The sequence below is a fragment of the Suricata suricatta genome, chromosome 3, assembly GCF_006229205.1.
Source record: "Suricata suricatta isolate VVHF042 chromosome 3, meerkat_22Aug2017_6uvM2_HiC, whole genome shotgun sequence".
In the NCBI taxonomy this organism is placed as follows: Eukaryota; Metazoa; Chordata; class Mammalia; order Carnivora; family Herpestidae; genus Suricata; species Suricata suricatta.
Window position 1 is genome coordinate 49,367,497 of NC_043702.1, and position 13,743 is coordinate 49,381,239.

General features: G+C 36.8%; 1 protein-coding gene across 3 annotated transcripts in view; it reads left to right on the forward strand.

Annotated features, from left to right (window-relative positions):
• Positions 1–13,743, forward strand: part of PDE1A (phosphodiesterase 1A) — a 331,024-nt gene that overhangs the window by 296,241 nt on the left and 21,040 nt on the right. For 2 of the 3 annotated variants that reach the window (XM_029934296.1, XM_029934297.1), the window contains exons 12-14: positions 1,150–1,231; positions 3,443–3,563; positions 4,625–4,770. In XM_029934296.1, the coding sequence (XP_029790156.1) occupies positions 1,150–1,231; positions 3,443–3,563; positions 4,625–4,770 (349 nt within the window). Of the gene's footprint in view, positions 1–1,149; positions 1,232–3,442; positions 3,564–4,624; positions 4,771–6,761; positions 6,904–13,743 lie in introns of all 3 variants that reach the window. The other variant, XM_029934298.1, reaches the window with a different exon arrangement.

Here is a 13,743-nt window from a genome sequence, read left to right on the forward strand (position 1 = left end):
TGAACAGCTTTAAAGCCAATAAAACATATTGACACGTTATCATAAAGATCACAATGACAAGGTGTTCGAGGAAGCAGAGAAATGGAAACTCTGAGGTCCCCAACACAGGCACTGCATTGTTACATGGGCTCCACAACACAGCAAAAGTAACGGTTCCTCCCTTTTGTCCTCTGATTCAAAAACCTGACCACGTGTCCTAAATTGTGGCTTTACATAAGTCACCATGTGCTCTGTGAAGGTATCCAACCAACAGTGTAGGAGAAGATAGAGCCCAAGGCATCCTGTCAAATAGCTAGAAGATGGAGGTGAAGAGACACAAGTGAAGTAGCTTCCCTTTCTTTTGTAAACACATCCTCTTGAAAGTCAAGGAAAGAACCTATGTTTGATGTTGGATAAATCTGTGATAATAAAATTTTTCTCAAAGCAGCCACCTTTATTTTTATGAGATGAAAATCAAATTAGTTCTTGTGATGTTAAACCCAAACATATATGGAATTCTTTAACATATGTCATTAATTAACTTACTATGGATAAGATCAAATTATAAAAATCATTAGCATTTTCATCTTCTGAGAATTCATTAAAATAAAATTTTGCACACAGAACGTAAGAATGTTGAAGACATTCTTCATTTGCTGTGGGAGATTCAATTAATGGTTTGTAGGTAGAAAGATGTTTCAAAACATTCATATACTTTTGATTTCAAAAAACAGTTTAATCATGAAGTCTTCATAGTGAAGATCTGTGATGTATTTAGCATGGGGGGAAAAGAACATAAAAATCCAGAAACTTGATTGTTAATTAAATACCAAATAACACACTGAGATGAGTATTTTATGGCAATTGCAGAAAATTCCAAAGAGCAGAAGATTTGTCTCTTTATAATCAAGGGGTTGTAATACCCCTTGAGTCTCCAGGTGTTGAAGTGTTCGATTTTTTTCTTCAGCAATAAATATGTCTTCAAAAGAAGACCAAGTAAAATTACATCAACTTGAACTACAGTTTCTTGTTTTATAAAAAATAAATAAATAAATACAGAGTGCCAATTAAGAAAAGAATGATGCGGCTTTTTAAGGGTTTGTATCTAGACTGCTCATTATCTAAGTGTCTCCAGCCGAAGTCTGTACTAATGAGCTTTCCTTTCCACAGGGAGATAAAGAAGCTGAATTAGGACTTCCATTTTCCCCACTCTGTGATCGGAAGTCAACGATGGTGGCCCAGTCACAAATAGGTACTGCTGAAGAGTGGTGGTTGTGGAGGGTGGGCACAGGTGTGCCAGTGTTCAAATGGATAAGTCATGTTGTTCAAAGGGGCAAACATCCATGAGAGCCTCACTTCATACTCCTAACAAATTGGATATTTAGACTGATCTATATGGTGCTAAATAAATGATAAGGATTTTGAAAAATTCTCATGAAATGAATTCAATCAAGCAGTAGTAGTAAATGTAATTGTTATTCTATGTATAACCTTCTTACAAATGATGGACTTCCTTTTTTTAATGTTTTATTAATTTTTGATACAGAGAGAGACAGAGCATGAGAGGGGGAGGGGCAGAGAGAGGAAGACACAGAATCAGAAGCAGACTCCAGGCCCTGAGCTTATCAGCACAGAGCCTGACATGGGGCTCGAACCCACGAACATGAGATCATGACCTGAGCCAAAGTCGGAGGCTCAACCGACTGAGCCACCCAGGCGCCCCCCTTCCTTCTTGTTTAAGAGACAGCTTTTTTTTGTATTGTGTTGGTGATTATTGTAATCTGTGAGTTAATCCTTTGTGTATAGAACAGTCAATGAAAATATGAATATATCTGTCCTGTTATCACTAAGTTTGAATAATATATTTAATATACTAGCTTCTATTCCTTTGGAAAAAAATTCTTATGATATAAGATGATAAACCAACAAGTTCAACCCATTATTAAAACATATGGTTGCTATGCTACATGCTCCAAATGTTTGTAATGGTTATTCCCTGAGCCAGCATCTTCATTACTGAACTGTAGGATTAATAAGCATAAGGATTGCCGCCTTACCTCTCGAGTCGCTCCAGTGCCACCCCCAACAAAGCAGAGGTTAGCTGTCAGAAAGCTTCTCGCTCTGACCTTCGCCCCTTCCCATCCAAGTTCCAACAGCTGTTTTCCCAGCCCTCATAACACTGGTACCAACGTGGTTTAGCAGCTGTGAGCATGACAGGCCACGAACCTCCTCTGGGAAGCTGGGCAGAATGGAAGTTTCTGAAGCTTGTTGCTGTAATATAAACTGCTGCCCTTGTTAGCGAAGTGACACCTCATTTGACAAGTCTCCATAACCCAGGCATTTAAAACTATAGACAGAACTTGAAATAGCCTACTGGTGGCCAATGAACATTGCTTTGAGTGGAAGGCATCAGTTAAAACACAAAACAAAGCTTTCTTGAGCTAAAAATGCACCTTGATGTATAATATGACTAATCCGGCTACTTAAAATGTGAATTATTTTATTCTGTGTAACTGATGGATGGAATACGCTTCAAATGTGATATTTCTGGGTACAATATCGCTTAAAAAGCTCCCTCCAATTTTCTCTGTATATCTGGATGATTGTCCGTAGCTCCCCTGGGTGTTTAAGGCCACAAGCACTTGATTTCCAGTGCCACACTTCTCCAGAGACACACAGTGTTGAAATGTGTACACAGTTTAGAATAGGTTGTCTCCTCCTCCACCTAAACACTGGGCATTGCCCCATTCTCTCTGTGTGTCATTTTCCATCTTGATGAGTACTTTAAATTTAAAGTCTGTATTCAATCCTGACATCTCAAGGTGGTGGAAATAATGCTGTCTCTCAGGGATGTTCCTGTTCCCTTTCCTGATTTGACAGAACACGCCCACATGCTGTGAACTAACACTTTACATCCAGAGAATAATAAACAGCAATTTGAAATATTAACACACTGGCAGGAAGCTCTGACTGATACAGTAAGAGGAAAAAAAGTGGTTGCCTTCCTGTGGCAAGAAGAAACTTCAATTATCTTCTTCCTTTGAAGCTTACATGTTATTTTTTGTTGGTCAATAATAAATTCAACAAGGAAGTAGAATCCTTTCAGAAAAGTAATGATCTCTCTCACTGAGAGAGGAAAATATAATCACTCTGGTTAGACTTGAATTTATTGTTAATAAGAGGATAAAACTGAATGTTAAATAGGAAAGCCAATATACTTATCAAGCTTAAATTGCTTCACTTCCACTGCTTGAGAGACTATTTTATAGAGCTATTTAAACTATCTCTAAAGATTATGTTACTGGATTAAAAATAATTTCAAGGGGTAAACTGAACCAGTATGTAGTAGACATTTTCTATTAGATGCATTAGACTATTCATTATTACAGATTTTAAAATTCGTAAAATTGTTTCAATTTATTTATGTATTTAATTAATTAATTTATTTATTTTGCATTTGTAGGTTTCATTGATTTCATAGTAGAGCCAACATTTTCTCTTCTGACAGACTCAACAGAGAAAATTATTACTCCTCTTATAGAGGAAGCCTCAAAAGCAGAAACTGCTTCCTATGGGTCAAGCAGGTTTGGCATTTTCTCTTTTTTGCATATTTTTTTATCTTTGTGATGTTTAATAACCTCTTATGATTATCTTCATTTTCTCTTATAGCTTGATTAGAAATTCTTAGAATTATTGGATAGCATTGCCACCTAGTGGCTCTATATTATATTGCATCTGCTTTTGAAATTCCTTTCATGTCCCCTGCAAAATATATCAAAGTACTAATTAATGAGTATCACGCATTCGATACCAGAAGAATGAAAATATATGAATTTTTGTGAAAATGTATGTATAGTGTTTTGTATATTAATATATATAGTTTTGCTGTTTTGCTTACAAACAAGCCAATTACATCCCACTATAGAACTAGAGAGATGCCTAAATCAAAATAAACCTTGTGGATGATGTGAGTATACAGACCTGTATAGCATCCAGCAGTAACAGTAGCATCCACTATATATGCAATCACAGTATTTCAAGCTAAACATTTTTTATTGATAAATTTGTTAAGGGGTATTATTTAAAACTCCAGTTGTAGACTAATCGTGCTAAATTCTTGTCTATCTGAACACACAACTTTTCCTAACAGAACAAAGACAGGCTTCCAAAATGTTGCGCCAGTGCAGAAGTTGAGGCAATGTTCTCCTGAGTAAGATTCACGTTAGCCCCACTTAGGGCTCCAGAATCGTGATGCCGCATTAGTGATGTTCACCCGTGAACTCACCACCGAGTCAGCTCACCTCAAGTATCTACTGTGCTAATGAGGCTGAGCCACCTTATAATGTAAGAGTGCTCCAACCTGCTGCTCTGGGAGTCCTTGACCGACCCAGGGAGTTCAGACAAAGTTCTGGCCCTTTTCCTGAACGGAGAAAAGGACGGATGTGAGCAGCGCTGACACATGCTCAAAACTGGGCTGAGCACCTACCGTAGTATTTCTGCAGTTGGCTTTGGAAAATGTTTCAGGCTTTGCTCCCTCATTCCATATCTTGACCTTGGCATTTTCTGGGGTTTTTTTTTTTTTGGTTGGTACTATTGGTTGTTACTATTAGCTTATGCATCTTTATTGGGTTTACGATTTGTTTAGACGATCAAATATGAAGGGCACCATGAATGATGGAACCTATTCCCCAGACTACTCCCTTGCAAGCGTGGACCTGAAGAGCTTCAAAAACAACTTGGTGGACATCATCCAGCAGAACAAAGAGAGGTGGAAAGAGTTAGCTGCACAAGGTATGGTTGTTGATGAAGCCTTTCTATTACTCTGTCTTTTTCTGTCTTAACTCTTCCTCAGGGATTTGGGATTTTTCCCTTCTAGATTTCTTCTTTTATGAAATACACAAGCCTTTGGTGGTGCTTGGAATATGGCTACCCTTTGATTATTCTTCACAAGGTTGGCTTATCTGTTAAAGAGGTTCTGCTCTGTTTATGTCACATGGACGGCAGAAATCTGTCTCAGTGGGTGGCAGTGACATCAGTGCAAAGGATGGGCCACCAAGAAAATGGTGACAAAACTTTATGTGGCAGATTAACCTCCTATTCATTTCTAGAAGTGCTTTTGAGCCTGTGTTTTTGGCTTTGCAAGTGGCTTTTGTGTTGCATTAGGAAAGTAACACTCAGTGTTAGAGGTTTGGGTTATTTTGTTTGTTTGTTTGTTGTTTTTTCGTTTTACTAAGTTACTTCTTTGGGTGACAGTTCCATTCATGCGTTGGAAGGAATCATTTGTAAAGTTACCCTTAAAAGAAAAAGAAATAGGAAGCTAGGGTTAGGCATTTCTGACATGTTTTCTGATTCAAGTAAATTCCTTGATTTTGTTTACGAGGTATGTGAATTTCTATCAGTCATTATCTTTGTGCAGAAAATTAGCTTTCTGATTTCGAATGTGGCCCCTGTCTCCCCTCACGCTCGCCCCCATCCGTAGCCTGTGTCTCTCAGGTGCTGTGCTCCCTGCACGGTGGCTCTGGCAGGTTCTTGAAATACTCTCAGAGCTTTTGCAACGATTGTTTCTTCAGCCAGGGATTCTCCCCGTAGACCTTTCTACAAGGCTGAGAGTCCTCCTTGGCTAGCAGTTTATAGTCTGTGTTTATTTTTATTTTGAAAAACAACACTTAAGTAACTCAATTTTCACATGGACCTTATAAGGTATATACTATTATTATTCCCATTGTATAGATAAGGAAACTGAGGCAGAACACAGTGATATGACTTGCCCCAAATCCCACAGCTAGTAAATGAAGAAGCTAGAACTCTTTCTTTCCAAATGCAGTGCTCTAAAGCTTCGGTAGGCAGCTCTGCTGGAAGGCTGGACCATGACAAGTAATGTCTGTCATCTGTCCTATTCTTCCCCGATGAAGGCCCAGTTCAGTCACTTCAAAATGGTATCACTAGTTCATAATCAATAATATTTATTTATTCCTTTTTAAGTTTATCACTAACTTATGATTCACAAAAGTTGGGACATGGTCTGTTGTGTTTTCCAGTATATCCTTAGCTCCTAGCACAGCGTTGGGCATAAAATAGGCACTCAGGATACATTCGTTTAATTAAATAAGTACTTAATGGTGTCACATTATATCTCCACCTCTGCTATTAGAAAAGAAAAGAAATACCATTCTAATGTCTTCATCTGACTGTGAAACTCACATTTTCCTAAAAGTCTGATCTTAGTTGAAAAGACATAGAGTTTTCCAGGAGTTGATGGCTCTATATAACTATTACGAGGGCCACTTCCTGTATTCACACAGCACCCCCCCCCACACAGAATATTCCTGCGCTTAATTAAATCCTCTACTATCATCCTCTTTAAGTTTGTAAAACTTTTTGAACCTCAGTTTTATTTTATATGGGAACCTGTAATTATGTAGCTAGTCTTAGCCATAACAGAGGGTCTTTATAATACATTATTGTCACTCAATAAAGAATATAACACAACATAAGACCCAGATGACCATACTAAAATATTTTGATTCCATTTAATTGGAGACTTCAAATGATTAGAATTTCCCCTCTCTATGGACAAATTACGGAAGCGCTATAAGATGTAAATCCCCAAACTATAGTCCATTTGAAAACAGGAACAATTTCTATCTCATTGTCATGATTTTCTCAGAGCTAGTGTGTCCCTGGAATACTGTAGATGCTTTAAAATTATGTAGTGAGGATAGTTTTGAATGAATAAATAAATAAATGAATACTTAAATTCCACTTTGAATGTATTTATTCAGAAAAGAAAACAAATAGATATATTAGATTTTCAGCGATGGAAGGAAGAAAGGAGGGAAGTAAGAATTCTGAAATCCCTCCCGTGTTCCAGGCATGTGACGTGAATTCTCCTATTTCCTCCTGCAACATCTTTCCTAACTAGAGGTAATTACTCTCACTTTCTTTATATGGAGACCGAGGATCACACAGCTTCTAAGCACTAGAGTCAAAACTGTTCTGATGGTTTACCTGTTTTCCCCACTGTACACTAGTACCTCTTTCAAAAAAGTTTGGAAAAGTTCATTTGAAGCCTTTATCTTCAATGAACTCAAAAAATCCAGTTGAACAAAACACCCTCTCCTCTAAGAAAGTTTTAATAAAAATAAGCAACACTACACTCCAAACACTACCCACTACCTGGAACATATTTATCATAAACCTGTGAAGGAAAACTCTTTATCAGAATTGGACTAGGGACTGTAATTGCTCCCTTTTTAATAAACTTTCTGGCACTGTGCTCTCCTGAAAATTTTGTTGCACACAGACAGTAAACTTTAGATCTATATAAAGTTCTCAATTTATATTTCTGTAATTCAGTGAGAATATCTGAATCTTATAGTTAGATAAGATAGAACCAAGATTTGAACACAGGCAGCCTGGCTTTAGCAAATTAGGACCATAGATCATTTTGATAATATAATTTCCAAAGGGTGGTTGTATAGGGTACACACAGTTTGAGTAAAGCTATTTCCAAGGCAATGGTGAACTAGATAAGCTTAAAGGCATATCTCATGGTAAGAAAATAATAAATAAAATGCAGGGTGAAATATTGCTAACAAGAAATTGACAGAGACAGTGCTTCAAGAACTATCTCCCTGTCTCCATATCTGTAACAAGTAATGAAGAGTACTTTGCTTTCAGAAAAAAAAAAAAAAAAAAGAAGGAAAAAAGAGAAACTGGTGCCCTCAGAACCTGTCCAAACAAAAATAAAACTGAAATTCAGAGAGATAAAGAAACTTGGAGCCACAATCTCTCTGGGGGGCATCTGCTCACCTTTGCCGGAGTCCTGGGTTTGCAGACTGAATTGACCAACACACAGGGTTTAAGCCAGAGTGCAAATATGATTCTAACTTTAAAAATTGCTAATGCAACTCACCATATTAAGGATCAAAGGATAAAAACCTAAGATCTTAATAAATGTAGAAAGAACATTAAGGAAAATTCAGTATTAATTCATTATAAAAATTACTAAAATTAGAGGAGCCTTTTTAATCTAGTATATCTGTTTTCCTGCTTTTCTTGCCTTCATTTTTATGGCTTGGGTTGTTTCTTTTTTCCATTTCAATTCATTTCCTTAATGGTGTGATATATTTACACTTTATTCTTATTATTGTCATAATCAATTAAAAAATTTTAAGTGCATAATCAATTGTAGGTAACGATGAAGTTAATAACTTTACTCTTCCACAAGGTAACACAAAACCTTAGAAAACTTTGTCTCTGATGTTTAAAAATGTTTTTAAATAGATTTTGTATTTACTAGTTAAAATTTAAAACTTGTCCAAAAACTTTAAAACATATACTTGAAATTCAATAATATAAGGACAACAGTTTTTTAAGAACGTTTTCAAAAACCAAGATAGTGCAAGATGACTTTCTCAAGGTCTGCTGCACACATGCATAGTTCCTCCGCTGGCCCGAGATTGGAGAGAGCTATCTCAGACTTGCCATGGCTCTTCAACTGTTGGGAATTCTCTTTGAAATTCTGCTCGTCTACCAGTTACCTCAAACTTGGACTGCAGTCTCAGGCTTGCAAAGCTGTGGGTTTTCCCCACTTATTCTAAACCCAATCCACTGTTTTTACATTGTAGAAATCAGGGGGTTTTGCCCTCTGCTTCTATCCCAAACTGAGTGTACCACCTCTGGCAGCAAAACTGGTTTCCTGTGCCATTCTCAAGTCGAGGTGGCAGGGAGGTTTCGAGTAGCTCCAGGCAAAACGGTCACGGATACTTGTTTTCCTTATCTGAATCTCTAGCAGTTTTTCAATAAATGCTTCTTAAATTGTTGTGTTCCTTGGTTGATTTCCATTGTGATGGAATCGTTTTTGTTAATGTTTTCAAATTGCATAATTGTTTTCTGTGGAGAGGAAACACTCGACCCTTTTATGTCACTAGAACAGTAAGTCTTCTTTCTCCAAATTGGCATTTAGGAGTTATATGAGTTGATTTGTAGAATCTGCTTAGAAGTGCCTAGAATAGGGGCATCTGGGTGGCTCAGTCAGTTGAGCATCTGACTTTAGCTCAGGTCATGATCTCATAGTTTGTGAGTTGGAACACCATGTCAGGCTCCATGCTGACAGCTCATAGCCTAGAGCCTGCTTTGGATTCTGTGTCTCCTCTCTCTGCCCCTTCCCCACCAATGCACGCCGTGTCTCTCTCTCTCTCTCTCTCTCTCTCTCTCTCTCTCTCTCTCTCTCTCTCTCTCTCTTTCTCTCTCTCTCAAAAATAAACATTTAAAAAAATTTAAAAAAAGAAGTACCTAGAATAGTAGCATTATATGAGTTGACTATTATTATTTACTGTACTTCTGTTGTGTTCTAGGAATTAGGGAGATAGTAAGAAGAGAGAGAGAGAGAGAGAGAGAGAGAGAGAGAGAGAGAGAGGGAGAATAATCCCTCCATTTATGAAAGAAGGTGTGGGAGTTGGGAGCAGGATTGCAGTTTTAAGGTGGTCAGGAAAGGCTTTCTTGAGGAAGTTATTATTTAATTAAATACATGAAGGAGATTAGAAAGAGCAATAGGGAGGTGTGAGGGGAATACATTTTCAGAGGAAATGATCAGCACAATACCTGGGAGGTGAAGATTGCCTGACATGCAAAAACTAACAGGAGGTGAGTGAAACAGGAAGATCCGGCAAGTAGGAGTAATGTAGGCAGTGTGACAAATGGATAACATGGTGCCACATCATTGGTTTTGGCTCAAGAGAGATAGGAAAACAAAAGCACTTTGAAGAAGAAAAATAAAATGATCTGAAGTTTTAAAAGGTTCACAGTGGCTACATAATGGAAAATATTGTTTGGGAGACAGAAATGGAAACGGGGGAGAGAAAGGAGGCTATGGTTTAAAACACAGGAGAAGGATGGAGGCTTAGAGCAGGTAGTACTGATGGAGGAAGACGTGTCTAAATTCTAGGGGGCTGAAGATGGCGACTCGCATGAGAAAGCATGAGCAGGAAAGGAAAGCAACAGGAGATCAGATGCTGGATATATTTTGAAAGTAGAGCTGATACGATTTGTTAAGTGATTATATCTGGAGTATGAAATTTAAAAAGAATCAAGACTAATGCCAGAGTTTTTGGTTTCTTATGCATTAATTATATATGTATATTTATAGAATCATTCTGCAGAAATATTTGGCATTCTCTAGCAAAGCCAAAGATGCACGTGCCATGTTTTCCAATAATTTGACTTCTGTATTTTTAACCTAGAGAAATTTTTGCCCACGTGCATCAGAAGACTCAAACAAAATATTCACTATAACATTGTTCTTGAGAGCAAAACAAAAAACAGAAAACTCAAAACAACCGTAAAATGGATTCACAAGCTGTGGTGTATTCATATTATGGAAAAGCATACAACTGTAAGATAGACGAACTTTAGTTGTGAGTCACAACAGAGGTAGAAGACACAAATAATATTAAGCAAAATACACAAGCTGCCGCAATAGAGCAAGATGCGATTTATAGAAAAAATTTAAAAACCCATAAACTAAATAATGGGTTTTAGAATACACTTATGATAAAACAAAACAAAGGGGAAAGTATTCAGAATGGTTGTGAGGAACAATGGAGCCCTTGTAGTATTTTATCTCTCAGGTTGGGTTCTACCAAACAAAAATTCATTTTGTGATTATGGTTATACCTGCCATATATACTTTATATATGTAACTATACCCCATTTATATGAATAGAATATTTTATAATAAAAAAGAAAACTGTGGTCTGGTACAAAAATACATCCACTAAAATGGTCATCAATTTTAAAGCCAGTGTGTGTCAGATGCTGCCATTGTAATTTCCTGTGGTCTTAAATACACTGAAGATGAAAATTGCTTTATTATAATTGCATTGAGATGGAAATAAGCAAGTTATATAATGCTTAAAACTTTGGAATATTAATTAAACAACAAGACTCTGAATGGAACCCCAGATGTTTGGTGTTCCTATCAGCTCTGACAGCATATTTCATAGTTATCGTAAAAACATCCCACTAAGCCAGAGCAGGTATGGACACCTAGGCCCCACGGTATGCAGCTGCTAGATCATCAGTAAAACACAACACTTTTTAAAAGAGTAATTTTGGAGCACCTGTGTGGCTCAGTCGGTTAAGCATCCGATTTTGGCTCAGGTCATGATCTAGCGGTTCGTGGGTTCAAGCCCCGCATTGGGCTCTGTGCTGACAGCTCAGAGCCTGGAACCTGTTTCACATTCTGTGTCTCCCTCTCTCTCTGACCCTCCCCATGCTCACACTCTGTCTCTCTCTGTCTCAAAAATAAATAAGCATTGAAAAGATAGAAATAAAATAAAAGAATAATTTCACTCAGTAGGCCTTCTATTAAGAACCTGGGAGCATCTAAGAATGTTGTATGTAAACACATTCCTCTTCTCCATCCCAAACCATTTTTGCTTTGGTTAAAACTTACTGATTTAGAGTGAGCGAAATATCTTCATTACCTGTTTCTCAGCATTCCCCAGCATCTCAAGTCTTTGCTCACCTCCATCTTTTCTGTACTACTTACTGAAAAGACAGGAGACTTAAGAGGGCCTGTGGCTAGCCTGCTAGTGACACGGGTGAAGGGAAATAGTGAGGAAAGTTGTTCTTTGCTTTTATTTCTACCTATAAAGTTTCAGGCAAATCACATAACTGTCTGTAGCCTCAATAAATGTGATCATTGGGCACATAATATCCGCCCTCATTAAGAAGTAGACATTCCCAGTTCCCATTTATGTTCCAGGTCTTGAAGGTCTATGATACAGTTCTGAGAGCAAAGGACCTAAGAAAGTGGGGGGAAGAGACAAAAAGAACACATTTGCTTCTACTGGTGGCTGATGATGACAGACTCCCCCAATTAGCAAGCAAGGAAACCATAGGCAGCAAAGAAATGTAACAATTCTAAAGGAACATATAAATGTAGCTAATTTTTGTTGATGACCCGCCATCCTAGGTCACAAATCCACCTTGACTGGAACAAAACCACAACTAATCCCAAATCTGCTTTCCATCTTCTCAAAGAAAATGTGTATTTGAGAAAAACAAGTTATGTCTCAGAACAGAATTGTGGTGGGGGTGGGGGGTCATACTGGAATGGGATACAATATGGTGCTCACTGCACTGAGAAATTTTCTGATTTATTTGGTCTTAATTCAAATCCCAAAATACTAGGCTGACAGATGAGTAACAAGTGAGAAAAGGAGGCATCATGGGAACTGAGATGCCACCAGATGTGCCGTTGTGCACAATTAACGCTGTTTAGAACCAGAAGGAAACCTAGAGCTAGCTTAAGGCAAGCAAGACATGTTAGAATATATATTAAAACTTGCAAGCACACAAGTGTTTTCTAGTTTCTTTTGGGGACTTACTTCCTATGTAATTGCTCCACAGTCAGAATATGTTTGGTATGATAGCATTCATTTAAATTTTTCAGACCTGCTTTTGTAGCTACTTTTAGTGACTCATAAATTCCACCAAAAAAGGAAAACAAATTAGGATTTTGGTCAGAATTACTTTGATATTTTGGAGGGAATTGTCATCTTTGATATTGAGTCTTCCTAGTAATATATATCTTATATGTCTTCTTTCCTGTTTCTCAGAAAGTATACTTCTCCTCCATAATAATAATAATGTGATGGAAAATACCAGTGTTATTAGATGAGGCTGGCATTACATTAAGCATATTATATACCAAGTAATCAATATAGTTACTAATAACTTATTTCAAAAGTTTGCATGTATTTTGTTGGATTTTCCTTCAGTATTTTGTTTTTGGGCTACTGTTGCATGTGGCTATTTCTTGCTGCTGTATAGAAATATAATTTGCTTTTGAAAACTGATCTTCTGCAAATAATGAGGTTTTTTCCTTTCCCAGATGTGTATCTTTAATGACTATTTTTCTTGAATCAATTGCATTAGCAGGTTTATCCAGAAGCATCTAAAATGGAAATAGTGAGAGCATTTGGCTTGTCTCTGAATTTAAAAGGCAAAATATTCAGTGTTTCATCACTATGTGTGATATTTCTTAATTTCTTTTGATCTTCTCTTTATGAGGTTGATTACATTTCCATCAATAATTTTTCAAGAAAATGTATCATAAATGAAACATTTAGCTTTATCAAATGTTTTTCCTGTAGCTTTTTAAATAATTATATGATTTTTCTTTTTAATTAGTTCATATAATGAATTATATTAAGAGATTTTCTAATGTTGAACGACCTTGTATTTGATTAAACCCAGCTTAATTGTGATGTAATAACTTTTTAAAGTTTAGGTGTTAGTTTGGGTGACTTAAAAAATCTATATTTATAAGTGAGGTTAGCCTGCAATTTTCCTTTCTCATACTTATACTTCTTGTGATGAGGTTAGCCTCAGAAAACGAGTTAGAGTTTCTAAATTCTTGAGAGTTTGTGAGCCTTAAATTTGCATTGAATGTTTGGCATAATTTACTTTTAAAAACCATGTGAGCCTACTGTTTTCTCCGTGGGATAATTTTTATCTGCTGATTCAATTTCCTTAATAGTCATAAAACACGATTTAAGTTGTTTAGTGCTTAGTTTTTAAAAAATATTGTGAAATATACCACAAAAAATATACTTTGAAATAGTACAGTATGGACAATCCTTACAGTGACCTACCAGTAATATATGCTGGCAAGTTTAACAACTGCCTCAAAAAAGTATACACACACACATGATTTCTCATATATTTTACACATAAAGGATGTGTAGCACATGT